Source organism: Selaginella moellendorffii, unplaced genomic scaffold, assembly GCF_000143415.4.
Source record: "Selaginella moellendorffii unplaced genomic scaffold, v1.0 SELMOscaffold_83, whole genome shotgun sequence".
NCBI lineage: Eukaryota > Viridiplantae > Streptophyta > Lycopodiopsida > Selaginellales > Selaginellaceae > Selaginella > Selaginella moellendorffii.
In genome coordinates, this window is record NW_003314344.1 from 429,710 (window position 1) to 454,134 (window position 24,425).

General features: G+C 45.3%; 8 protein-coding genes across 9 annotated transcripts; 3 read left to right on the forward strand and 5 right to left on the reverse strand.

The window, feature by feature from the left end:
- Nucleotides 1-1,760: 1,760 nt before the first annotated feature.
- LOC9630733 (probable xyloglucan galactosyltransferase GT11) lies at nt 1,761-3,328 on the reverse strand. Its single transcript, XM_002987659.2, has 2 exons — nt 3,308-3,328; nt 1,761-3,143 (listed from the first exon to the last, which is right to left on the reverse strand). Exons 1-2 carry the CDS (start codon nt 3,326-3,328, stop codon nt 1,761-1,763), a joined length of 1,404 nt encoding a protein of 467 aa, XP_002987705.2.
- Nucleotides 3,169-7,434, reverse strand: LOC9663188 (AP3-complex subunit beta-A). Of its 2 annotated transcripts, none has more exons than XM_024661532.1 (12): nt 7,333-7,434; nt 7,007-7,278; nt 6,858-6,934; nt 6,535-6,784; nt 5,989-6,480; nt 5,765-5,938; nt 5,426-5,716; nt 5,168-5,368; nt 4,215-5,119; nt 3,891-4,160; nt 3,427-3,835; nt 3,169-3,362 (listed from the first exon to the last, which is right to left on the reverse strand). In XM_024661532.1, exons 2-11 carry the CDS (start codon nt 7,211-7,213, stop codon nt 3,559-3,561), a joined length of 3,144 nt encoding a protein of 1,047 aa, XP_024517300.1. In that variant the 5' UTR covers nt 7,214-7,278; nt 7,333-7,434; the 3' UTR covers nt 3,169-3,362; nt 3,427-3,558. The 2 variants fall into 2 exon arrangements, with proteins under 2 accessions (XP_024517300.1, XP_024517301.1); XM_024661533.1 differs by having other exon boundaries at nt 7,007-7,265; nt 7,333-7,374.
- A 2,527-nt stretch (nt 7,435-9,961) lies between these two features.
- Nucleotides 9,962-10,741, forward strand: LOC9630734. Its single transcript, XM_002987593.3, has 3 exons — nt 9,962-10,287; nt 10,363-10,426; nt 10,503-10,741. Exons 1-3 carry the CDS (start codon nt 9,988-9,990, stop codon nt 10,670-10,672), a joined length of 534 nt encoding a protein of 177 aa, XP_002987639.2. The 5' UTR covers nt 9,962-9,987; the 3' UTR covers nt 10,673-10,741.
- A 73-nt stretch (nt 10,742-10,814) lies between these two features.
- Nucleotides 10,815-12,581, reverse strand: LOC9630735 (flavonoid 3'-monooxygenase). The gene is made up of 2 exons (XM_002987661.2): nt 11,635-12,581; nt 10,815-11,582 (listed from the first exon to the last, which is right to left on the reverse strand). Exons 1-2 carry the CDS (start codon nt 12,511-12,513, stop codon nt 10,950-10,952), a joined length of 1,512 nt encoding a protein of 503 aa, XP_002987707.1. The 5' UTR covers nt 12,514-12,581; the 3' UTR covers nt 10,815-10,949.
- A 2,096-nt stretch (nt 12,582-14,677) lies between these two features.
- On the reverse strand, nt 14,678-16,454 carry LOC9663190 (flavonoid 3'-monooxygenase). Its single transcript, XM_002987662.2, has 2 exons — nt 15,530-16,454; nt 14,678-15,474 (listed from the first exon to the last, which is right to left on the reverse strand). The coding sequence occupies exons 1-2, from the start codon at nt 16,406-16,408 to the stop codon at nt 14,842-14,844; spliced, it is 1,512 nt and encodes a 503-aa protein (XP_002987708.1). The 5' UTR covers nt 16,409-16,454; the 3' UTR covers nt 14,678-14,841.
- Nucleotides 16,455-18,337: 1,883 nt separating this feature from the next.
- On the forward strand, nt 18,338-18,901 carry LOC9663191 (30S ribosomal protein S17). Its single transcript, XM_002987594.2, has 2 exons — nt 18,338-18,607; nt 18,658-18,901. Exons 1-2 carry the CDS (start codon nt 18,446-18,448, stop codon nt 18,829-18,831), a joined length of 336 nt encoding a protein of 111 aa, XP_002987640.2. The 5' UTR covers nt 18,338-18,445; the 3' UTR covers nt 18,832-18,901.
- LOC9630736 lies at nt 18,825-20,681 on the reverse strand. The gene has a single exon (XM_024661561.1). It carries the CDS (start codon nt 20,586-20,588, stop codon nt 18,882-18,884), a length of 1,707 nt encoding a protein of 568 aa, XP_024517329.1. The 5' UTR covers nt 20,589-20,681; the 3' UTR covers nt 18,825-18,881.
- A 300-nt stretch (nt 20,682-20,981) lies between these two features.
- On the forward strand, nt 20,982-23,417 carry LOC9663192 (MACPF domain-containing protein CAD1). Its single transcript, XM_024661515.1, has 7 exons — nt 20,982-21,215; nt 21,288-21,526; nt 21,596-21,803; nt 22,013-22,145; nt 22,253-22,413; nt 22,511-23,145; nt 23,279-23,417. The coding sequence occupies exons 1-7, from the start codon at nt 20,982-20,984 to the stop codon at nt 23,415-23,417; spliced, it is 1,749 nt and encodes a 582-aa protein (XP_024517283.1).
- Nucleotides 23,418-24,425: the final 1,008 nt, after the last annotated feature.

Below are 24,425 nucleotides of genomic sequence, written 5' to 3' on the forward strand. Positions count from 1 at the left end.
TAACTTTGGCCAAATGCGAGGATTGGCACCAAGAGTAAGAGGAGCTACCACGTGCTGTGAATGCCGCCATCAACTAAGTTTGGTTGTTCAATTGCAATCATATGGCATCAAGCAATTGCACCAATTGCTACTCTAAAGTCAGAAGAAGAGACTACTGCTCTGCCATAAAAATGAATGAAAAAGATAGAGTAAAAAAAAGGAAATGAGAAAAAACTAGAAGAAAAGAGAGATCTAAACAATGGAAAAGCTAAATTTAAATCAAAATCCTGAAAGAAAAGAATAAAAGAAAGGAAATGGAAAAAACTAAATCTAAATGATGCAAAAGTTAAATCTAAACTAAAATCCCAAATCCAAACATTCCTCAAGGACCTTTCATTGCACCTTTTTGGTGAGTGTTTGGAATATAGAAAGGGAATATAGAAAATGTGCATATCAATTAACCCAAAGACCCTAGCTTATATATAGAAGCGAGTGGTCCGGATTAAAATTAATCTAACGGCTACCAAAATCTCACTATGCTAATATTAATATATGGCATCATAACTGTATATTTAGACCTCATGAACAGATTATAATAAAATAAATGAATAAACAAATAAATAGCAAAGTGTCACTTCAGAAATTGTGATAAGCTTGGTAAGTGATCATACCTCACTTCAATAGGCTAGTACCCTGACAACTTTAGTCTGGTAGTATTGTTGTTGTGCATCCCAACGAAAAATACCCACTTGTTTGAGATCACTTTGCAGAGCATAATGGGCACTTTGATGCGTTCCCTAGTACCAGTAGCCCAAAAATTCCTCTTGTGGATCATGTATCCAAGGTATTTGTAGGACTCCATCGTCCAATGCCTGGCCGTCATAGGTGAATGTGTCAGTCGCCTTGAGCTTTTTCAAAGGCCATCACTTCAGCACACAAGTTGAGGCAACTAGAAGGAGATCATCAACTTAGAGGAGGAGGTAGATGTATAATTCTGCCATCTGGATACCTGATAATTGCGTTCTCAAAGATACCTTTTAAATATGTGAGGAGTTGCTCAATGGCCGTGATAATTCCTGGTGGACTGTTGAGCGCTTGGAGTCGTTCAATGAGTTTTCGTTATGGGACAGTGTCGAAGGCCTTCTTGAAATCGTCAAAGCAGCAGAGAAGTCGGCTTCCGTCGTTGTCCGTGTAGTGTCAAAGTGTTATCAAGTGGTCTGTAATGGTGGCAGAAGGCTCCTTGTCCGAGAGCCCGCTTTGCATACTTTTCAAGCCACAAGCTGTCGTTAGGCGAGCGAAGATTTTGGAGAAGATCGAACTAATCAAGTTTTCTGGAAGCGTTGGATCTCCAGTCTTATAGGTTGGAACTAGCTGATTGATGGTCCATTCTCTGCATTGAAGATTGGGTGGAGTATCTTCGCCCTGTAGAAGTTCAGCATGCGCATCCGCTGCTCTACGTCGGTGCAGATGTCCAATGGCCTCAGTAATGTCCTCTGGGAAGCAAGGGCAATACTGTGACTCAGGGGAGTAGATTCCGGAGCCTGCTGTTGCGCAGGTATAACACCCAGACTTCAGTGTCATCTTGCAGCAAAGGCATCATAATCCAGGTATCGGAGCAGTATCATTTGGCGTGGATTACGCCTAGGACGGGAACACCAGTCACCAGCTTCCTGAAGATACAGAATGCCTTCGCGAAGGTTGTTGCCTAACTTGGCGTAGATTGTCCACATGTTAAATAATGTGATAAAGAAAAGGTTGGACTAAACTTTAAACATTAAACATTAATTCCCAGCTTTTCGCCCTGTAATCCTACGCAACACTTCCCTCAAGCTCACGTCGAAAGCATCCTCGAATCCACTCCCATTTTCTCCGCCAGGCATTCGGTATATCAACCTGGGAATCAAGGAAACCACGCTGCTTCTCAGCTCCAGGATCCTCTCGCCGGGCAAAGAGCTCAAAAACTCCACCACGTCGACGCCACCACCCGTGATGGATTCCTCGGCGATGAACACCGAGTAGCTGCCAGGATCCGATGGAAGGTGCCACACGTACTGCGAGTAGGCCGAGTCGTGGTGGAAGAACACCGGTATACACCCCGAGATGATGGCGTCGAATGCCGACCTCCGGGTGGCCGTGTCTCCCCTGGGTTGCAAGCAAAACTCCGACTCGAGAAACTTTGCCACGCTCGGCCGGGGATCGTGACCACACTTGAGCGATCCTCCGCAGTCGACATGGACGCACAGCTCCGCCCGTTTCTGGCACTGCCTGAGAAGAGTGCTTCTCACGCTCGTCGCGTCCTTCATGGTGGCTCGAATCCCTCCCGAGAATGACAGCAGGTACTTTCTTCGCGACGTGGCCACGGTGCGGATCCAGGCGTTGAGCTGAGTGGCGTTGGACGGATGAAAGGACGTCGGATAAGGCACCGCAACTTGGTTCTCTTTCCACGGGTTCCTCTCGATGTAGAGGGTCGTCATGTTGGCTACGTGATCCAGTCCCTGTATCCCTGTTCCCCATGATCCCCGAGCAACCGCAAAGTCCCACGAAGTCCTTCCCATCACCATGAAGTGATCTCTCCCGTTCCACCTCTTCCACGCATCCCCAGCCTGTTTTTCCAGCCATTTTGCAAGCTCCACCCCGTGCCGGTCTTGCATTGTCTTCACACAACCGCCACTGTAAAGGTACTGAAGAGCATCGAAGCCGGCATAGTACGGGACGAACAAGGCGTCTGCTCGACTGGAGTCGTTCGTCAGACAAGAATAGTTGCGAATCCTGGAGTGGAAAATCACCTCCAGCATGTAAGCATCGGTAGCGTACCAGCCAGCGCTCCGATCAATTGCCTGTCCAAACCCATAGTTCTCAAGGTGCCGGCAAAAGTCTAGCCAACAAACCAGTTGCTTGTCGCATTTCTTCACCAGCCCCTCGTTCAGCTGCGCTGGAAGATTGTAGACATAGACTCTTTTCCCCCAGCACCTGTCGAAACTGACTTGGCCACCGGCCTCGTCTCGTACCAGGTTGTTTAAGAGCGGCCGCCTGAGATCGGACGAAATGCTGATCCTGTGCTCCGGAAAGACTAGTAGAACAAGAACTAGAAGCAAATAGCAGCTGACCGAGAGCAGCAAGGCACCGCAGCTTATCCTTTTCAAATGCAGCATACTGGTAGCAACCTGAAAGAGGTAGCGTCATTCCTCGTTGAGCTCGAAGGCGGCGATGATGCGCGGCTCATGGATTTTCTTGGCTTGAATGAACATGAACACGCGGCAGACGCAAGCGTTTGGAGCCGTTTCTAAAATGTAGACGTCAAGGCCCCACCGCACTGAAGTGTAGTTACCATGGCACTAGCCGCCACCATTTAGGAAAATTCGCGTGTTTATAGCCGGCGACACCTAAGGAACCAGTAAACAACAAAGTTACAAAAGAATCTTCAACGGACAACAGGACTTAAGTTACCATATTAAGTTGGGCCGCTTCCCAGATAAGACGAAAAAAATATGTAACTGTTGAGCACGAGCAGCGAGCGAGCATGTCTCCCGTAGACGAAAAAATATAGCCGCGTGCCAAGATGCACATGAGCACACATGGTTACGAATCGATGCTTTCAAGAGATGTCAAGGCTTTGTCGAGATGATTCAGCAACGCAAGGCCAAATAAAGTGTCCTCGCAGCAGATCGTAAGCGTGCCATGCACAGCATCCGGTTCCAAGGCCACGGAGATTAGACATAACAGTGACCCTGTGAGAGTTTCCGCGCCAAAAAGAAGAACCACGTCTTCGGCGTCTCGCGAGCCTATGAATGAGACCCTGGCAGCTGCGACTATTCTTTTGCAACACTGTCCCGGAGAAATTCCGTGAAGATAAATTCTGCAGCACCAGAACAAGACTAAGTTTCGGCAAGCTAGACTAAGAGAGAGCTCACCTCCGAGAAGACCTGTGCATCCCAGCAATTCGGGCTTCAGCAGCCAAAAACACGCTTATACTCATCTTCCGAGGACGCAAAAGAACGCCTGGTTCTGGCGATATCTTGATAGGGAACTTGTTTGAGTTGCAGTGCAGGCACACCTTGACGATACTTAGGTTGTGCCGAAAATCAACATGCGCATTGAGTTCCGTTTTCTCCCCTGGCTCGAGAGCAACTGCTTCCGGTGGTATGATTCTCGCTGTGCCACTCTCGAAAGCAGTCTGGCGTCTGAGAGAAAAGAGAGCAAATTAGACAAGCCAAGAAAAAAGAACAGCTGCGTACCCTGCAGTTTCTCCATCGTTGATTTCTATCCCATGCATTGGTTCCGACGATTTGTTGTGAAGGAAGAGCCTCACACACACCATGCTGGACGAAAATATGGAAGGACCTCTCATAAAGCCGTAGTGAACTTCCAGTCCGTCTCCGTTTGTGAAGTCAAGAGCCAGCACCTTTTTCACTTCAGAGTTGGAGCTTTTATCGAAGTCCTCTGGCGAATTGGAAGGTTCTTCAGGTCCAAGCCACGACTCAAGATCCACAGACGGGGACAGGTCCTCAGGCGAAGCGTCTCTCTTCAGCAGTTCCGTGTCAGACAGCGAAATTAAATCTGCTTTCTCCTTCGCTGTGTTCCCGTCGGCGTCACTTATAACAGCAAGATCGTCATCTGTATAGTTCCCGTCATCCTCAGATTCAAAGCTTTCACTACCCGAGTCCGTAGATTCACTCTGGCTTTGAAGTTCGGGTTGTCTTTCGGGTAAAGTTGGGCTGGAAGGACTCAAATCCGTGTATCTTTCGCGTGGAAGAGGTCTGTATCCAGGAGACTTGTGTTGAACCATATGAGACATCGATCCTGGTAGGAATGTGGACGGCTGTAAACTCAACGAAGGTAATACTGGTACCGACTTCTGGCGAAGAAACATGGAGTTGGCAGCTTTGGATAGTACACCTGGATCAAGTTTTGACTGATCAATGTTGAGTAAAATAGCGTCGATAATCTCCGGAAGACGTGGATCTGCGTCATATGACGAATGGTGCTTGATAGCGTCTAAATGGCCAGCCAAGAGAACTCGTAAAATCCAGGCTCGATCTCGTACGTCATAGTTTAAATCACAGGCGGCAAGATCCAGAATATACTGAAGAATTAACAGGACAGTCTTCAAAGACGAGCACCGTTGAGAAGATGAAATGATCTGGATCATTTTTTCTGTAAGATAGAGATCAGCAGCAAAGAAGCTTACCTTCGCAAGGCAGTTCAAAACTTGAAGCTTAGTTCCATTGGACTCGTTTGCAAACGTTTTGGCTAGATACCGCAGGGCCACAGGGATTCCTTCAGCAAGTGCAGGACGAGCAATCGCTTGTTCACCAATCATCCAAATGACGACTTCACGTGCCGTTGGCTCTAAAATGTGGTTTAAGTTGCGTAAAAGATGAAGAATTACCTGCAAGACAAGATTAAAGTTCAGTACTCCAGCACTTACACAACAACATAAAGAAACCTGGTCCTGCTCTGCTGGGTGCTTCTGCATAATAGCTCTTAGCGACGAAACCGCTTGAACCACCACTCTTCCCCTCCCCGGACTATATTGTTCGCGTCCAGAGTCTCCAACCTTTGGTTCAGCATCATTTGCATTGTGGAGCGAATCGTCGTCACGGGAAGACCGAGAAACAACTAGCTTGAGAAGACCCTTGGTGCATATAGCCACTGTGGAAGACAGTCGAAGCGCACACCGGCCAATCGAGTTTACTGCGTCTGCTGCCAGCTGAGAGTTTGGGTTTCGTATATAGGCCTGTGATGAAGTAGCAAGTAAGCAAAGGAAAACATTTGTCTTGCTTACCTCCAATTCTTGAAGAATTTGCGTGGCGGACAAATCTGACACTATGTTTGTTAGTATGTCCAGCTTCAGAGCTTGAATAGCTTGAGAGTCAGAAGAACATATGAAAAAATCTTCAAAATATGCCTCGAACAAACTTGGCTCACACTTCGAGAAAGAAAGTATATTTGCAAGCACCTGAAACAGAAGGCTTAGATCAAAAGCTGAAGTAACTGCCAAATTCTCACCACATGCCGTGCATCAAGCGACGAACGAAGTAAAAACAGTAATGGCTTGACAATGTTGCTGAGTTCATTGCCCGGAGAAAAATACCAATGGATCACTGCCGCCTGTAATACGACCGCACTATTTTGGCTCCGTAGCAGAGAAAGCGTAGACGATAGCATGAGCCTCACTTCCCACCTCTCATCCGGAAACGAGGATCTCGTGTCAGCTTTGTAAAAGTCGCCACCATTTTCTTCGTGTGCTTGCTGTAAACATGAGAATTCTACGTTCACGGAGCTGAAATCTCTAACAACGCCATACTTTGCCACGATATACCGCATCAGGATGTCCATAAGAGAAATCTGTCCCCATTCATCAGCCTCGTAAAGTAGTCCACACAGCTTCCTGAAGCTGGAGCTCAATAAGGAATAACGCTCCGGGCAAACAGAGATAAAAGCCTGCGCTGCGGCTCCAGCTACGCCCGGATAATTGTCGTTCAGCAAGATGGACACAAGCTGAAAAAGATCCTGTTACTAATCCAACAGACAACGAACTGGAAACAACCGTACCTGTACAAGCTCGTCGAAATGTTGTTCGTCACCCATGGAATGAATCTTGGAAACCGCATTCGCAGCACACCTCCGAACGTAAGGAGAAGGATCTCTGGCACACTTGTTTGCAGCCATGATAACGAGAGGGCCAACTGCGCGGACCTTGATCCCGGACATCGCTCGCAAGGCCCAAGCACGAACCAGAGGATTGATATCGGATAGATCTCTTTGGAAACTGTTGATAGAAAGCAACGCCTCGTCTGGTCGTCTACAAAGAAGAAGAAAGATGTATCGCGTTGGAGAATTTTTTTTCCTGGAAACTGGAGAAGTTCTAGCATTACTTATCAGCGTAGTGGACGAGGTAGATGTAAACGAGCTTCTTCACTTCCAGAGACTGTGAAGCAACGCCCTTGACAACCTGTGAAAAAAAAAGGAATTTGTGAAGGAAGGGACGATAGAAGAAGCTAATCATCTATGAAGAGAAATTTACCTGTGGGAAGAATGTGGAAACGTCCTGCCCCTGTGCCATGAGCGCGATGAGGCGCTTCAATCCCTGGGCTTTGTCCGCGTCGTAGCGACTGTCGAGCAGCGTAGGAATGTCCGCGTCCTGGGGATCGTCGTAGATCGCAGCATCCGTGCCGACGCCGCTGACGAGAGCGGACATTTTGGAGATCGAAGACGCCGTGGACGAGAACATTGCCGCTGCCGCTGCTCCCTGGAAACCCTGCTCTGATAAACCCTAAGAATCACTGCGATTTCACCCTGCCGATTCTCAAGGATTGGAGCGAGCTGGTATTGATCGAAATTTCGCGTTACCTGTCCGGGAATGGAGCGCTGGCCCTGAGAACGGGTTTCTTAGGTTTCTTCCGCAAGCCGCAAATCTCTTGGACAAGAGGAATGTGAACGAGCAGCAGCTTCCACGCCACGAACCATCCTGAAAGAGATTGGGGTAATGGATCGATCCAAATGTAATGGCGAATTACCGAGAGCTATGCAGGAGAAGACCAGCGCGATGGCCAACGCATAGCGGATCGCGAAGTCGAGCATCGCGCCAGAGGAATTTTAGTTGCAATGCCCTAGAAGGATATTAGGGCTTATACGGTAATCATATATTATTTAATTGTTAAGTAAATTTTAGTCAATGGTCTTAGTCAATGAAGGTCAACAGACTTGAAAGTTAACACCAAAACGTCTTGATGCTAGTTCTTGGAGGCCACGATTCCTCGCCACGGAGAACTTAGACAAGGATTTGGAACGATTAGAACTTTCAGTCGCTCATACTCGTTCTAATGGGGTCAAAAACGTCATCTCACCACGTTGCAAAAAGGCCTCGTCCGTTATAGCGAAGTCAAGCAAGACTGCACACCATTTTGGTCTATTAGCATCCCAACGTGTAGTTCAGAGAGGTCAGTCACGTCAAGGACCACGCGTTGTGAAATGTAAGGACGCTTTTGCCTATAAATTCCAACACTTCCATTCCAGCTTATCATAACAAACAACATTCTAAGATCCAATCAAAACTTAGAATGATGAGGACGATGAAGGTGATGAGCTGCTTGTGGATCCTGGCGTTGCTGCTTGGCTGCTCGGATGCAGGCACCGTTTTGCTCAAGGATGGGGAGCTATCGAGCGCGTGTGGGAGGAGCTCGTGCCAGATTCCAGTGTGTGGGATATCGGTGGAGGGAGTTCACGGCTGCACGGGAGGCCAGACCACTCCCGTGCACTGCGGGAAATCGAAGAAGTTCCAGGAGTTTAAGGAAGTTTGCAAGGGCGGGAGGCTAAGCATCGACTGGCGGATCGAGCCTCTGAGGCTCCAGTTCAGAAACGATGCTGGGGACTTTGAGGAGTGTGTGCTCCAGCGCAATTTCAAGAATGCCGACTATGGGTGTGATATGGCATAGACGATTGTCTTGTAACTTCCTATAATAACTTGGAGCTGGATGTTGGTTCTCAAGGATAAAAGTGGCGTGAGTAATTTAAGAACAATGTCTTCTAAATCAAAATTCAAACCAGCTATCATCTCAAAGGAAAAAGTTTGTTGTACTTTTCTGCTCTATTCTATTTTACTTTAAAAGAAAAGTTATTATAAAAGTATCTTTGTCAAAAAAATAAACATATAGGCCAAATTTACCATACCTTTCCTCATGACACTGCCAGGAACTCAGAAATTTTTTTTATCTAGATGGAATGAGAAGGAAATTGTTGGTGTAAATTATAAAATAATAATAATGTTTTATTATTCCTGCATTTACAGCCCTAAAAAGCAACATAGTTGTTGCTGTAGAAAACCAAACTTTATCTAACACCCACTGCTTAAGCTCAGAACAACTTAAACTATAAATTCTTCTTACATTCTTAAAATTTTAACACTCTAAATAGTGTTAATCAATAATCGTCATGCAAATCCAGCATCAGTGCTCCTGACCAACTTGTATGATTCTAGCACCTAACAAGCTTGCTGCAAACCATGGATCTATTTATCATATGGGATTATTGATTCTTTCATATCTGCCAACTAATTTATAAAGTTCCTCATGGGCAAATTTTCTTCTACCAACCCACCCCCCATCATTGCAAGCTGATTTTAATTATAATTTCCATAAAATTTCACCACTTTGAGCACAAAGCCAATTTTGCTTTCAAGAAGTAAAATGTTGGACATTGATATCGATATTGGGGCATCTCCAAAGCCCCAACTCTAGCATGCTTAAGACACGCCAAATCATGCTATCTATCTATATATTCCTTCCTGGCTGTATGTGTAAACTTAAGCTACATCTTGTCTTCCTCCTGATCACGGCTCCTTTCTTGGCTGTATGTGCAAACTATCAATCAATAAATAAATTTGTTTAATTAATAAAATGGAGATGATAAATTTTAAAAAAATTACACGTTTTAGATTCAATATATACATCTATGTGGAATAGATATTCCCAGGATGCATGAATATTCTAATATATGTTTCATTTGTTGTGGTTATTTTCTATGTTAATGTATTTTATCTATATTTTTTATTATTATTATGTTCTTTTAGTAAGTTAATCATTTCTTTCACTTCTAGATATGTATTTTATTTCTTGAGAGCTCATTGACTTTTCTTTTAAAAAATTATTTCTATACATGTGAGGTCCAAATATTCCATGCACTCACATAGAGTATTTTTTTCTTTTATTTAAAGTGTTAACGTGCATTAATAGTAAAAACATTTCTTGTAAAAGCTTTTGGAAAATTCCAGGGAAGCCTCGATGTTTCCTTGGTTATGGCCTGAAGCTATGCAATGTCCGCCCGTTCTAGATAATGAAAACTTACAAGCACAGTTTATGTGAAGAACATTGGTTGGTCCTGCATTGATCCAAGATCCCAAGACCATGTAAATGCTGGAGGCGGGAAAGAGAACGCGTGTCCGCTTTACAAGCCAGTCCGATTCTTTCAAAGTTGGTCATCTTCTTTTTTCGTTTTTTCTTGTTGCTAATGGCGGCAGCTTCGGTCGCAGCAACAAAGGGGAGTTTTCTTGGCAGATCGATCAAGCAGCAGCAGTGGGAAGTTAATCACAGCCCCCACAAAAAAGTTAGTATAGTTCTTCTGGCACAGGATAGAAAGGATGAAACTCCTCCCGGCGAGGGGAGTGAACAGAAGCAGGAGAAGACATCACTTCTGACTAGCATCACCGACGCGCTGGATTTCTCTCAGGCAAGGTCGGAGAGGGACGCTGATTTGATCGACGAGGCTCGTCAGGCTACAAAGTCGGGCGAGAAAATGTCCCGAGAGCAAGTACGAAAAAACATCTTTGAGAAAAAACATCCAACGCGTGCAAATTTCTCATCTCTCCCTTCTTGACTTTTGCAGTACGCAGCTCTGAGGCGGAAGATCGGTGGCACCTACAAGGATTTCTTCAAAGAATCAATCGATGGTATTTACAAGTCTCTTTCTTATTTTCGGGTCTTTTCATTTTCGTCCTCATGCCAAGATATTGCGTGATCAATCAGTGAAGGGTGCGTACGTTGAAACTGGATGGGTGGACAAGCGATGCAAAGTTTGTGGCAAGGACACATCGAAAGAGCCACGCTCCAAAGATAAGCTCGGGAGGTACGCTCACGTAGAGTGCTTGGAATCAAACTCTTCCACTAGTTTCTTTGGTCGCCTATTTGGGAGGTGACCATTTCATGTAATATCTTTCTATTTCCACTTCCACCATCTAAAATAGAATAAATTTTTACCTCCTGGATAGATGTTTTGGAACCATTGTCCAGGTTACTTTTCTTCCACATGAATTGATACATTGTTTTATTGATCAGTTGTATCATTGAAAGGCTAGAAAACCAAATGGTTGAATTATGATAGTTCTTCGAGCGTCACACCCGAAATTATGATAGTTTTCCTGGAGAGGAAGCAAACTTTATATGGAAGAAACAAGCTGGTATGGACCAATGTTTCTAGTAAACGTGAGAATCCAGCCTGGGGATTGGGATAGCTACAAGAGGTTGACTCTTTTGACAAACTAGTCCAAATGTTTGATCCATGTTCAGCTTTGCCGGATCATCAAGATCTCCATCCAGCTTCCAGTCAAATCCTTGAACGAGCGTTGCAATACCCATCTGGACAGCATCAAATCCAAGCTTTGCACCGGGACAAACTCTCCTCCCTGTTCCAAACGGAAGTAAGTTGAAATTTTGGCCAAAGACATCGATGTCTGGCAAGTCGATAAAACGCTGCGGCCGAAACTCAAGAGGATCTTTCCAAAACCTCTCATCCAGACCAATCGAGTAGCTGCTGATATAGATCACAGTCCCGTTCGGGAGGGTGTAGCCATCGAGCTCTATTGGGCCTCCTTGGACGATCTTGGGAAGACCTAGTGGAACCACTGACCGGAGCCTCATTGTTTCCTTGGCTATGGCCTCGACGTATGGAAGCTTTGCGATGTCGGACTCATCCACAAGTTTTTTTTTTCCGACAATTGTATCAATCTGGCTCTGAACTCTTGAGAATTCGGCTGGATGCCGGAGAAGCTCGGCCATGGCCCATTCCAGCGAGAGAGCCGAAGTATCCACAGCACCCATCAACACATCCTGTGGGATTCATCCCAGCATTAAAGAACAAATTTGACCAAGAGAAACTTACAAGCAAAAGTGTGATTTTGGTGGTGTCAGAGAGCTTCTCTCCCATGGAGATGAGCACGTCGATGAAAGACATGGGCTCCTCGCTGGTGAAAACCGGAGGATCCACTAGTCGGTCTCGTAAGATCCCCAAGAGGTGCCAGTTTACCTGGTTCATCAGCTGCTTGTATTTCTTCTCCAGGCCTTGGACGTCCAGCCAGCGAATTCCAGGGATGTAATCGCTCACATTGAAGATCCCAGCCAGCCTAACCATCTCCACGACTGTTTGCACGAACTCGTCGACATTCGCAGTGTTCTTGTAGTGTCCACAGAAGTGCTTCCCGAATAGCATGTAAGTTATCACGTTCATGTTCATGATGTGGAGCTTTTGCCGCAGGAGGACCGGATTTCCTCGGTCGTCACTGAGAGATCGAGCGAGACGGCGCTGCTCCTCGCGACGGATTCCATCGTAACTTTTGAGCTTGGTCGGCGAGAGCAAGTGAGTGTTGATGAGCTTCCTGTAGAGCTTCACTTCCGGAGTGTATTGGCTGAAAACTAGACCACTGTAGTCGTTGCCAAAGTATTTCCCGCAGATCAGTGGAGCTCTGGAGGCAAACTCGAGACCATGGCGCTTGAAAATCTCTCTGGCAGCTCTCTCGGAGCTGATTATGACTGTGGACACGCTGCCGAGCTTCAAGTGCATCACATCGCCATATCTCTTGGAGAGTTTGTGGAGTGAAATGTGAGGGAGCGAGCCGAGCTTGTGGAGACAGCCAATGACTGGCAAGTTGAGTGGTCCTGGAGGGAGATTTCCTGGAGGATTTCTTCTTCTAGTAGAAGAGCACCAGAGAGCTGCAGCAAGCAGCACTAAGGCACTCAAACTTGGGAGGGAGAGAAGATCCATGAATGGAAGGCAAAACACAGCAGTGATAAGTCGTACACTAAATGGGAATGGGAATGAGGTCTTGCTTTTGCTTGACTTTGTCTCATCCCAGTAACAATATGGAGGCAGCGAGCCAATGTGTTGTCTTAGAAGTCGTGTTTGAGTTAAGGTTTTAAAGGACGGCATCTCAGGTTTAATGCCCTGTGTATGGTTAGCAGCAACATTGGTTTGGTATTCTAATTTTACTTTAGATTTATTCTTTTTCTTTGAAGTTTGTGTTTTTAGTTAATAGAAGTGTGTATTTTTAGAGGTATCAACATTGTCCTTGTTTAAGAATGTTGTTGATGTTTAAGTGGATAAACCAATCTAGAAGATCAAATTAAGCTAACACAATAACACATCATAGCATATCTAAAGTCTTAACTTTTAAATCAATGTCATTATCAATTACTCTTTATATCAAACATCACAAAACCTTTTTTTTTTTTTGTTCAATTCTATGTTTTTATTTGGGTGCTAAAACATAAAACATGTAATATAATGGTAGAGTTATGCTACAGAAGAATAAAATAGCATTACACTATGAGAAAATAATGTTTATGAGCTTGAGTGGATTTTTCAGTTTAATAACTTTGATAATGAGATAATGATTTCATCAAGATGTGTTATTCTTTTTTTTTTGCCCTATTATGTTTTATGTTTATATTTTTTGAATCATTTTCAAACCATTTACTCTTTTATGTGTGTTATACCAAGTGTCATAGTTTAAATCATACGCGGCAAGATCCAGAATATACTGAAGACTTAACAGAACAGTCTTCGAAGATGAGCACCGTTGAGAAGATGAAATGATCTGGATCATTTTTTCTGTACGATAGAGAGCAGCAGCAAAGAAGCTTCAGCAAGTGCAGGACTAACAATTGCGTTTTTATTATTATGTTGTTTCAGTATGTTAAGTACAATAATTTCTTTCACTTCTACTCTATCATAAAAAATAGATATGTATTTTATTTCTTGAGAGCTCATTGAATTTTCTTAACATGTTATTTCTATAGAGTGTTTTTTTCTTTTGTTTAGCGTTAATGTGCATTAATAGTAAACTTCTTAAAAGCTTTTGGAATATTCCAGGGAGGCCGAGCAATGTCCATTGCCAACAACTCTTGAGAACTCCAGAAGAAGCTTGGCCATGGCCCGTTCTAGATAAGGAAAACTTACAAGCACAGTTTATGTGAAGAACATTGTTTGGTCCTGCATTGATCCAAGATCCCAAGACCATGTAAATGCTGGAGGCGGGAAAGAGAACGCGTGTCCGCTTTACAAGCCAGTCCGATTCTTTCAAAGTTGGTCATCTTCTTTTTTCGTTTTTTCTTGTTTAATGGCGGCAGCTTCGGTTGCAGCAACAAAGGGGAGTTTTCTTGGCAGATCGATCAAGCAGCAGCAGTGGGAAGTTAATCACAGCCCCCACAAAAAAGTTAGTATATTTCTTCTGGCACAGGATAGAAAGGATGAAACTCCTCCCGGCGAGGGGAGTGCATCGCTTCTGACTAGCATCAATCTTCCGCCTCAGAGCTGCGTACTACAAAAGTCAAGAAGGGAGATGAGAAATTCGCACGAGTTGGATGTTCTTTTTCAAAGACGTGGTACTTGCTCTCGGGACATTTTCTCGCCCGACTCTGTAGCCTGACGAGCCTCGTCAATCAAATCAGCGTCCCTCGCCGACCTTGCCTGAGAGAAATCCAGCGTGTCGGCGGTGGCACCTACAAGGATTTCTTCAAAGAATCAATCGATGGTATTTACAAGTCTTTTGAGTGTTTTTTTCTCCTAGGCTGTTTTCTTTTTCGTCCTCATTTTTCTCAATGCCAAGATGTTGGGTGACCAATCAGTGAAGGGTGCGTACGTTGAAACTGGATGGGTGGACAGGCGATGCAAAGCTTGTGGCAAAGACACATCGAAAGAACCACTCTCCAAAGATAAACTCGGGAGGTACGCTCACGTAGGGAATCGAACTCTTCCACGAGTTTCTTTGGTCGCTCTTCGGGAGGTGATCACTTTCATGTAATATCTTTCTATTTCCACTTCCACCATTTCTAGAAAATCTCCAGCCTCCAAGATCAGTTGTGGAGGTAAGAGTTTATACGGTTTGGAACTATTGTATAGATTACTCTTCTTCCACATGGTCCATGTGAATTGATACATTGTTATATTGATCAGTTGTATCATTGAAAGGCTAGAAAACCAAATGGTTGAATTATGATAGTTCCTCGATCGTCACACACGAAATTATGATAGTTTTCCTGGAGAGGAAGCAAACTTTATGGAAGAAACAATAGCTGGTATGAGCTAATGTTTCTAGTAAACGTGAGAATCCAGCCTGGGGATTGGGATAGCTACAAGAGGTTGACTCTTTTGACAAACCAGTCCAAATGTTTGATCCATGTTCAGCTTTGCCGGATCATCAAGATCTCCATCCAGCTTCCAGTCAAATCCTTGAACGAGCGTTGCAATACCCATCTGGACAGCATCAAATCCAAGCTTTGCACCGGGACAAACTCTCCTCCCTGTTCCAAACGGAAGTAAGTTGAAACTTTGGCCAAAGACATCGATGTCTGGCAAGTCGATAAAACGCTGCGGCCGAAACTCAAGAGGATCTTTCCAGAACCTCTCATCCAGACCGATCGAGTAGCTGCTGATGTAGATCACAGTCCCGTCCGGGAGGGTGTAGCCATCGAGCTCGATTGGGCCTCCTTGGACGATCTTGGGAAGAGCTAGCGGAGCCACTGACCGGAGCCTCATTGTTTCCTTGGCTATGGCTTCGACGTATGGAAGTTTTGCGATGTCCGACTCGTCCACAAGTTTTTCTTTGCCGACAACTGTATCAATCTGGCTCTGAGCTCTCGAGAATTCGACTGGATGCTGGAGAAGCTCAGCCATGGCCCATTCCAGTGAGAGAGCCGAAGTATCCACAGCACCCAGCAACATATCCTGTGGGATTCATCTAGCTTTAAAAGAAGAACAACTTTGACCAAGAGAAACTTACGAGCAAAAGTGTGATTTTGGTGGTGTCTGAGAGCTTCTCTCCCATGGAGATGAGCACGTCGATGAAAGACATGGGCTCCTCGCTGGTGAAAACCGGAGGATCCCCTCGCCGGTCTCGTAAGATCGACAAGAGGTGCCTGTTTACCCGGTCCATGAGCTGCTTGTATTTCTTCTCCAGGCCTTGGACGTCCAGCCAGCGAATTCCAGGGATGTAATCGCTCACATTGAAGATCCCGGCCAGCCTAACCATCTCCACGATCGCTTGCACGAACTCGTCGACATTCGCAGTGTTCTTGTAGTGTCCACAGAAGCGTTTCCCAAATAGCATGTAAGTTATAACGTTCATGTTCATGTCGTGGATCTTTTGCCGCAGGAGAACCGGATTCCCTCGCTCGTCTCTGAGAGATTGAGCGAGACGGCACTGCTCCTCGCGACGGATTCCATCGTAAATTTTGAGCTTGGTCGGGGAGAGCAAGTGAGTGTTGATGAGCTTCCTGTAGAGCTTCACTTCCGGAGTGTATTGGCTGAAAACTAGACCATTGTAGTCGTTGCCAAAGTATTTCCCGCAGATCAGTGGAGCTTTGGAGGCAAACTCGAGGCCATGGCGCTTGAAAATCTCTCTGGCAGCTCTCTCGGAGCTGATTATGACTGTGGACACGCTGCCGAGCTTCAAGTGCATCACATCGCCATATCTCTTGGAGAGTTTGTGGAGTGAAATGTGAGGGAGCGAGCCGAGCTTGTGGAGACAGCCAATGACTGGCAAGTTGAGTGGTCCTGGAGGGAGATTTCCTGGAGGATTTCTTCTTCTAGTAGAAGAGAACCAGAGAGCTGCAGCAAGCAGCACTAAGGCACTCAAACTTGGGAGGGAGAGAAGATCCATGAATGGAAGGAAAAACACAACAGTGATAAGTCGTACACTAAATGGGAATGGGGATGAGGTCTTGCTTTCAAAACCCACTTGCTTGACTTTGTCTCATCCCAGTAACAATCTGGAGGCAGTGAGCCAATGAGAAGTCGCGTCTGAGTAAAGGTTTAAAGGACGGCATCGCAGGTTTAATGCCCAAGAGAATTCTGTGTATGGCTAGCAGTAAATGCCCAGTATATGCACAAATTCCCTCCATTGGAACAAAACTCAGTGAGTCTTCCATATTAATTGAGAAGGTTTGCCCTAATGAATAAATATTATTCCCATTTACATTGGTGGAGGCTTTTTTGGTATTCTACTTTTACTTTAGATTTATTCTTTTGCTTTTTGTCAGATCACCCTTATCAATAAAGGTGTGCATTTTTAGAAGTATCAATATTATCCATGTTTAGGAATATTGTTAGTGTACAATGAGGTGTGATTATGTTATCTCCTCTAGATTGGTTCATTCATAACTTTTAAATCAATGTTACAATTAATCACTTTTTATATCAAACATCACCAAAGAAAAAGATTTTTTCCCTTATTCAATTCTATTGCCCAATTACCCAAAATAGACATATATAACATGGGCATGTAATACTGGTATTAGAAGCATCCAACTTGGCAGTGTCCAGGCCCTAATTCCTGGCCTAGGATCCTATGGGTCGACCTAGGAGGAAACTTGGTTATACATGTGAAAAAAGAAAACTAAATCTTAGAGATAAAATAAATGGGTAGTTAAGGCAAACTAGGGTGAATTAAAAACTTTTAAAAATTACCACATATAATATAGTAGTGGCCCTCAACTTGGGAATTTAATCATGAATTTGGGATTTAAATTGGGATCCCTCTATATGTAACATTAATCATTTTAAAATATAAAACATGTAATAATGTTATAACAGAATAAAATAACATTACACTATGGGAAAATAATGTTTATGAACTTGAGTGAATTTTTTAATTCATTAACTTTGATGATGAGAAGAAAGATTTCATTAATATATATTTTATTCTTTTTTTGATTCTTTTTTTTAGTTAATTTTGCCTTTACTATGGTTTTATGTGTTTGATTCTTTCTTTGTCATTTTCAATTATTTACTGTGTTTCATAGATATATCATATTATATATGGGACTCATAAAAATGCGTAGATCAAAGTGTTTAAGAATTCTTTGACATTTATAATTTTTATTTTTTAAAATAATGTTAGCTATGTTGTTAAATGTCATGTATAACTATATAGCTTAAGGAAAGATTTTTTTTTTCTTTGTTGTTTCTAACTTTATCTCACCAAAAACCATATTTTTCTTTAATATTTTTTGACATTTGGATAATTAAGTAATAGCATTTTATTTAACTATTTATTTTTGTTAAATGAGTTAGAGTTTTTCCACATTTGATTCTTTCATCTCACATTTTTAATTATTTTATAATTTAATTTTAATTAATTACATTTAGAAGTTTTTCTGAGTACAATGCTATATAAGAAAATAAAGAGGCATCAAACAAAATCAAATGCCACGATCTAGTTTCATTGACTAAGAAATTTTCACTGAATAGTCCTACAACAACTCAAACTTGTGCTGTAGCGGGACTCTTACGTTTTCACAAACTCACAAAATTGTATTTTCAAAATAAAACTAATTGTAAAATTTTGAAATTTCGTTAAACATAATTGATTTTTTATAAATAATAATTTTTAAAATTTTAATACTATATAATTATTTTTTCTCAAGGAAAATAATGAACAATCTTTGTCTTACCATTTCTTAATTCTCGAGAACTTAATTTAAATCAAAAGTTTCAATATTAAACAACATTATTTATGAAGTAACAATGAGTATAACTATTAAAAAATAACTCTTATTTAATAATTTAATAGATTAAAAAGCCGTTAAAAATTTATCACCTTGTAGACAAACAAGGGTTTAAGGGAAATTGTTGATTCTCTTTTCGTCGCCCTAGCTGGGCTAGCACGGAAAACTTTTTAGGGTTTAGGTGCGAGAGAATGCGGAGGATCATCGGCATTGTGGTGTCTAACAAGATGCAAAAATCGGTGGTGGTGGCGGTGGATCGATTCACGCAGCACCCACTGTACAAGAAATACGTCAAGAAGACGACCAGGCTCATGGCACACGACGAGGCCAACGCTTGCAACATCGGCGACCGGGTGCGTGCTCCCCTATTCTCTCTTGCTCGACGATTCTTCCTTTCTTCCAGGTGAGGCTCAACCCCTCGAGGCCGCTGAGCAAGAGAAAAGCGTGGGTTGTGGCGGAGATCTTGCAGCGAGCAAAGATTTACGAGATGGGAGTTGCCCTGCCGCAGGTTTTGAGCGACGACGAAGACGACGTCCTTGATGCTCTTGGCAACCTCAAAGTGAGCACGGCTGCCTGAAAGCATTTGGTTTTGTTACCTCCAAATATCAAAAGTTGAGAAGAACTGGCTCAAGAGCTCTTCTCCAATATCTCATTCCTGTCCGCGACCACTGGCGATGGAGCAACCATCTCCATTTCCACCTTGAGCTCCGTGTCAAACGGTGCCTTGCTGGCCTGCTCTCGACCCAGCGGAGACGGCTTCGGCGAAGACGATGGCGATGGCGATGACGACGAAAACGACGAGCCTTCCCGATTCCTTCTCGGTTCCTTGACGTAAAACTTGTCATCGCGGACGTCGTAGCGAGCTGCCGTTCGGACCTCTTGACACAGCGAGCACAGACTACAGAACATCCACAGTGCACAGTCTGTCATATTCGGCTGCCCGCAGCACCACCTCTGACCAGGAAGCCCGAAAGTTGTCCGCATCTTGATCCTCCAGAAACCACCATACATGAGCCCGAAGACGCACAGCACTATCCCTGCGAATCCCAGCCCCTGCCTCACGTACCTGTTGTCGATGTTGCCCGCTGCCAGAAGGAAGATCCAGTATGGAGCCGAGCATATGAGCAAGAACGTCGCAATGTGGACGAACCGGTTGCCGAAACCCAGCCTATCCATGTTCCACCCGAAGACGCAGAATCCACACAGCGTAGACATGAGCGCCACCTCCCGGTCCATGCAGCAATCTAAAACACCACCTTGCCACTCGGGCCGCTCCACCAGCTTGCCATCTCTCGAAGCGAAAGACTTCCTACGTTCCAAAAGGCTGTAGAACCGACCACCTGTGCGACTCGGAGCTTGGAGCTTGGGTCTAGCATCGGCTTCTAGATCCTCATGGAGGTGTAGCTGGCCGGCCTCTTCGTCCTGGACGTAGTCTCTTCCCAGCGGGCTCAAAGTGTTGTAGATCCCAGCCGCGGCAGCGCAGCCGATTGCTGCTGCCAGGCACACCGCCACTCCGATCGCTGGCCTCTCCGATCTCCTGTACCCCCAGTTGAGTCCACACAGCGCGTACTGTGAGAAGCAATTGAGATGGAGGAGGATCACCACGACGAGCATATGACCCCATTCGTGTGGTTTCCTCAGACCGTCTTTGCAATAGATCTTCCGGAGCGCGAGGACGTCGGACCTGTTCCAGCGGTGGAGCTGATAGAGATGGAGGAAGCGCTGGGGATGAAGGTAGAGACACATGAGCGTGAAGAGAGCGTTGAGTATCTGGTTGTTCACTTCGTAGTAGGCGTCCCTGGAGCTCTTCTTGGGAATGGCATGGTTGAGCATGCCCGTCATGACCATGAAGAGAATAGCCCCCGAGACCGCCACCGCCAGGATCCACACCAGGAGAGCTAAGTTCTTGGGATTTTTCAGCCACTCCATAGCGTAGTTCTTCATGATCTTCCAGCGAATTTCGCCCACCCCTGGAAGGTTGACGCCCTCTCTCAGCCGGATCCCGTGACTGCTGCTCGCGGGCTCCTCCACGTCGGGGGTGTTGATCGAAACGAGCTCTCGGGCTATGGCGATCCTGCGGAAGGTCTTGGTCGGGGATAATACTGGCTGGGCTTGCGATGCCAACGAGGAGTAGCCCAGAGTGAGGCGCTGGAAGAACGCTAGATTGGAAATCTGCCATCGCTCGCTCGCCTCCTGCTGCTGCTGCTGCCGCGCTTCATCCTCGAGCGTCTTGCCAAGATCACTACTCACCTCTTTGCCGTTTTGCAGCAGCGATCTCTGCGACGACGAGGACAGCGATCCAACCAGATGTAGAGCGTCAGGGGCCTGCGCCATCCGAGAATCTAGGCGCTATCAAAAAACCCTAGGAGAGCTCATCGTGCTGAAAAACTCCACCACCGACTGCTACCTACATTTCCAGTTCTAGCTCGAAAAGATTCTCTGCATATTCCTTGGAGGTCAAAGGCTCGATTCCAATTTGCTAGGAACGAATATCCTCTCGAATCTACTTTTCCACAGCGCGTTGACTTTGACTTGTCTCGTCGAGTGGGTAGTAGTAGTGTCGCGGTGGAACACAGTTCTTGGCTCTAGGGTTTCTTGGAAGCTCTCTTCTTTCCTTGTTCTTCTTCCTCTTTTTCCTCAAAGATTCAGGGCTGCGATCGATCGCATTGGAATCCAGCGAATTTGCGCAAGTAAGTAGTATCGATCGATCGTCTCAAGTCTATGGTTATGGCTGGAGCGGAGGCCAAGGCCGTCGCCGCAATTCGAGCGCTTGGCCGCGGATTTGACGTGACTTTGGATCTCCAAGTGGAGTACGCCAAGGGCTGCCTGATCGACGTGGATCAAGAGACCCGCGAGCTCATTGTTCCTGGGAATGTGGTTGTGGAGAATGTTTCCAAGGACATCAAAGTGGACAAGGGAGAAAATACGCGATTCCGGAGCGACGTTTTGGATTTTCACCAGGTTTGTAGCTCTTGCGAACTTCATCTAGTTCCTTTCTAAGTCATGTAAAAAAAACTTTTTTTTTCTTTGCAGATGTCCGAGAGGTTTAATCACAACGTTGGAATCGCAGGGAAAATGCCGCTGGGATTATTCACTGCCATGTTTGATCTCAAAGGTCCGTGGCAAGTTGATGCATTGTCCACAAAAAGTCTAGCAATCGATGGCTACTACGCTATCCTTTACGAAGTGAAAGTCACGAAAGCGCCCTTGAGGCTCATTCAGGAAGTCAAAGACGCTGTCTCATCGACTTGGCAGCCTTTAGAACTCACCAGGTATTATCTCTTCGTTTTTACTCTCTTTGCATCTCTGTTGTGAGCTCCTTACACCTTCATTATCTGCAGGTTTATCGAGAAATATGGAACTCACGTAATCACGGGCGTAAAAGTTGGAGGCAAGGACGTGATTTATCTCCGACAGAACCAATCCTCGACACTCAATGCGGCCGACATTCAACGATATCTAGAGTCAATTTCCGAACAAAGATTTGCGGATGGTGGTGGAAGGAGTAACAGACGGTTCAAAGTTTTCAAGAAGGGAGCAAAGAAGAAGGTAACTACATGTTTTTCTAGAAGCCTCTCGTCCTTGAAAGGTCATATCCTATGCTTTTTTCTTTCTTTGTCTAGGTTGCAGACCCATTTGCGATGATAGACCGCTCGAAAGTGATAAACAACTATAGCTCCATTTCAATCTCGAACGACGTGAGCATCTGACTATTTGTTCTTTAGTGATTATTCTAACGTTTTCGTGCATATGCTCAGAATGTGGAGGTGAAGTTCAAGCGAAGAGGCGGACTAGATTCCATAAGGGACCACAACCCATGGTTACTCTCGGTTCCTGACGCCCCGGAAGTTGTATCCATGTCGTTTGTCCCAATAACTTCTTTGCTGGCTGGTGTTCCCGGAACAGGGTTCTTGACTCATGCCATCAATCTCTATCTCCGCTGTAAGTTTTGTCCAGTTTCATCAACTTATCTTGCTTGTCTTTCCTTGGTTTTGCAGACAAGCCTCCGATTGACGAGTTGCTATATTTTCTAGAATTCCAGGTACCCCGTCAATGGTCTCCAAGTTTAGATCCTTCTACGAGTCAAACGAGCAGCGCAAAGCTACCAGCGCTGCAATTCTCTCCCATGGGGCCTAAGCTACATGTAGCTACGGACGAGGTACGTCTCTCGGCTGGTCACCGTCTTGCAAACGCATTGTTTTTTGCAGGTAACTGTTTCCAAACGACCCGTGACTGGCTTGCGCTTGTATATCCAGGGGAAAAGTCTCAACAGACTATCAGTTCACTTGCAGTATCTCTCCAATCTTCCGAAAATTCTTGAGCAGCACTGGGGTACAAGCACGTACAGCGACGCACCGCGCTGGAAAAGGTCAGAGGAACATCCACGGTGGTTGGAACACGTCCAGTGGAAGAGCTTCTCTCACGTCAACACCGCGCCAGTCGAGTACGTTGAGCCATGCATTGGTGACGAGGCCAGTGCTTTCATAGTAACCGGCGCTCAACTCCAGGTCTCGGACTCAAGAACAAGGCCCGTGCTTTTCCTCAGGCTCCAGTTTACGAGAGTTCCTGGATGCAGTATAAGGCGGTCAGTGTGGGATCACATGCCAGCGTCGTCTCAAAAGTCATCCAGCACCGGCTTCTTCTCCCAGTTTGGATTCAGCTCCAGCGTCAACCCACAAAATGCGCAACCCCAGCGCTTTGTTCAAAACTCGGCAGTGTTTTCCGGGGGTCCATCGCAGTCTGTGCACGGTTCCAGGTTATTAAAGTTCGTGGACATAAACGAGATGTCCAAAGGGATCCAGGATGAGCCAGGACATTGGATTGTGACCGGAGCGAAGCTGGACGTGGAAAACGGAAAGATCTGCTTGAAAGTCAAGTACTCGCTGCTGAGGTACTAGAAGCTTCAGGTGGTTTTTGGCTCGTTTGCTCGGTGGTGGACAGATATATTTTTATCTCGGGGGACTCTGCCAACAACGTTCGTATATAGCTGGGAGTGTTGACTGCACGAAAACCGATCCGGTCAGCCTGGAAAGAAGGCAAGAAAGTTTGCAAGATGGCGAAGAGGATCAGAGTTTTTGCACTAGCTGTGAATCTGGCGATTTTTCTATGGCAAAGAAGCTTTTTGCCCGGTTAAGTGACGGGTACTACTTCGGGACAGGATGATTGGGCGTGCACGCGGATGCGGTGCTTTTTTTCCTTTCGGTACGTTCGCAAAAGGCAAAGGACGCGGGCGAAAGCTTAAGAAAGAATTGGTGGAGATGAGGCAATGAGTGGCATCATTTGGATCTAGCATCAAAACAGGATGGGGAAGCTGCTCCTGGTCGGGTCGTGGAGTGAGTGATACTCTGATTCACTCAAGCTCAAAGCTATTTAGTGAACAGGAAACAACAACACAGGTGGAGGATCGACTATCATGCTACTACAACAGAGAAATTCTGGAAGCTCGGCTCGAGGAAAGCTTTTTTTTTACTACTACTTGTTTTCTTTCTTTTCCTATCATCTTCGAGCAGCTGGGAACCAACGTGAGTTGTTCCGCATCCCAGCAGGACAAGGTTCCTATGCGGAGAAACGTCTAATCAGGTGATTAGTTCTTCCGCCTCTCTCTTTCCTCGAAGAGGCTAATGGTTTGTTTCTTTTCCTTTTCGCAGCACTCGATAGAGAAACAGTAAACGTCACAGGTGGTTTATACAGCTGCTAAGCAATTGTTTAATCACGATGCTTTGAAAGTGTGGGGCAGAATGATCGACCACGATGAAGAATAATGTATTGAAAGCCCTGGGAGCAGCAGCAGTGTGAGCAGCAACAGCGCAGCAAGCAGCAGGCAAATCTGTGAGTGAGCGCTCCATATTTTTCCTTTCCACGTTTCTCAAGCTATTTAATCTCTTAGTCGTCGTTCTTGCGGTTCCAGAGGATCAAAGAGGAAGAACACACAAGAAAGATAAAAGCGAGAGTACCGAGCGCCAGCTGCGTAACAGAGAGGATCACACACTCTCTCTATTGGAGAGCATTCAATCTGGGCCGTTAAAAACGGATGTGCGAAACCGACGGCGGTGCGCCACGCGAGACAGTGTCCGTCGGATGTGAGCTGGAAGGGCCTCGGCTTATGGGGTGTCGCCACGTCATGCGGCCATGGGGCCATGCACGGCACTATGCCCATGCGCCGCCGCCACG

What these genes read in the sequence shown, in the direction of transcription:
- LOC9630733 (XM_002987659.2), bottom strand. Translation starts at nt 3,328, where the DNA reads ATGGTGGCGGCTAGTGCCATG. An exon ending in TGGTGGCGGCTAGTGCCATG is followed by an intron (nt 3,144 to 3,307) that starts GTAACTACACTT and finishes TACCTCTTTCAG; the next exon opens with GTTGCTACCAGTATGCTGCA.
- LOC9663188 (XM_024661532.1), bottom strand. Translation starts at nt 7,213, where the DNA reads ATGTTCTCGTCCACGGCGTCTTCGATCTCCAAAATGTCCGCTCTCGTC. An exon ending in AACGATGGAGAAACTGCAGG is followed by an intron (nt 4,161 to 4,214) that starts GTACGCAGCTGT and finishes CTTTTCTCTCAG; the next exon opens with ACGCCAGACTGCTTTCGAGA. An exon ending in ATGCACAGGTCTTCTCGGAG is followed by an intron (nt 3,836 to 3,890) that starts GTGAGCTCTCTC and finishes CTGGTGCTGCAG; the next exon opens with AATTTATCTTCACGGAATTT.
- LOC9630734 (XM_002987593.3), top strand. Translation starts at nt 9,988, where the DNA reads ATGGCGGCAGCTTCGGTCGCAGCAACAAAGGGGAGTTTTCTTGGCAGA. An exon ending in AGAAAATGTCCCGAGAGCAA is followed by an intron (nt 10,288 to 10,362) that starts GTACGAAAAAAC and finishes TGACTTTTGCAG; the next exon opens with TACGCAGCTCTGAGGCGGAA. An exon ending in CTTCAAAGAATCAATCGATG is followed by an intron (nt 10,427 to 10,502) that starts GTATTTACAAGT and finishes GTGATCAATCAG; the next exon opens with TGAAGGGTGCGTACGTTGAA.
- LOC9630735 (XM_002987661.2), bottom strand. Translation starts at nt 12,513, where the DNA reads ATGGATCTTCTCTCCCTCCCAAGTTTGAGTGCCTTAGTGCTGCTTGCT. An exon ending in CCAAAATCACACTTTTGCTT is followed by an intron (nt 11,583 to 11,634) that starts GTAAGTTTCTCT and finishes TGAATCCCACAG; the next exon opens with GATGTGTTGATGGGTGCTGT.
- LOC9663190 (XM_002987662.2), bottom strand. Translation starts at nt 16,408, where the DNA reads ATGGATCTTCTCTCCCTCCCAAGTTTGAGTGCCTTAGTGCTGCTTGCT. An exon ending in CCAAAATCACACTTTTGCTC is followed by an intron (nt 15,475 to 15,529) that starts GTAAGTTTCTCT and finishes TGAATCCCACAG; the next exon opens with GATATGTTGCTGGGTGCTGT.
- LOC9663191 (XM_002987594.2), top strand. Translation starts at nt 18,446, where the DNA reads ATGCGGAGGATCATCGGCATTGTGGTGTCTAACAAGATGCAAAAATCG. An exon ending in CTTGCAACATCGGCGACCGG is followed by an intron (nt 18,608 to 18,657) that starts GTGCGTGCTCCC and finishes CCTTTCTTCCAG; the next exon opens with GTGAGGCTCAACCCCTCGAG.
- LOC9630736 (XM_024661561.1), bottom strand. Translation starts at nt 20,588, where the DNA reads ATGGCGCAGGCCCCTGACGCTCTACATCTGGTTGGATCGCTGTCCTCG.
- LOC9663192 (XM_024661515.1), top strand. Translation starts at nt 20,982, where the DNA reads ATGGCTGGAGCGGAGGCCAAGGCCGTCGCCGCAATTCGAGCGCTTGGC. An exon ending in CAGCCTTTAGAACTCACCAG is followed by an intron (nt 21,527 to 21,595) that starts GTATTATCTCTT and finishes CATTATCTGCAG; the next exon opens with GTTTATCGAGAAATATGGAA. An exon ending in AGAAGGGAGCAAAGAAGAAG is followed by an intron (nt 21,804 to 22,012) that starts GTAACTACATGT and finishes GCATATGCTCAG; the next exon opens with AATGTGGAGGTGAAGTTCAA.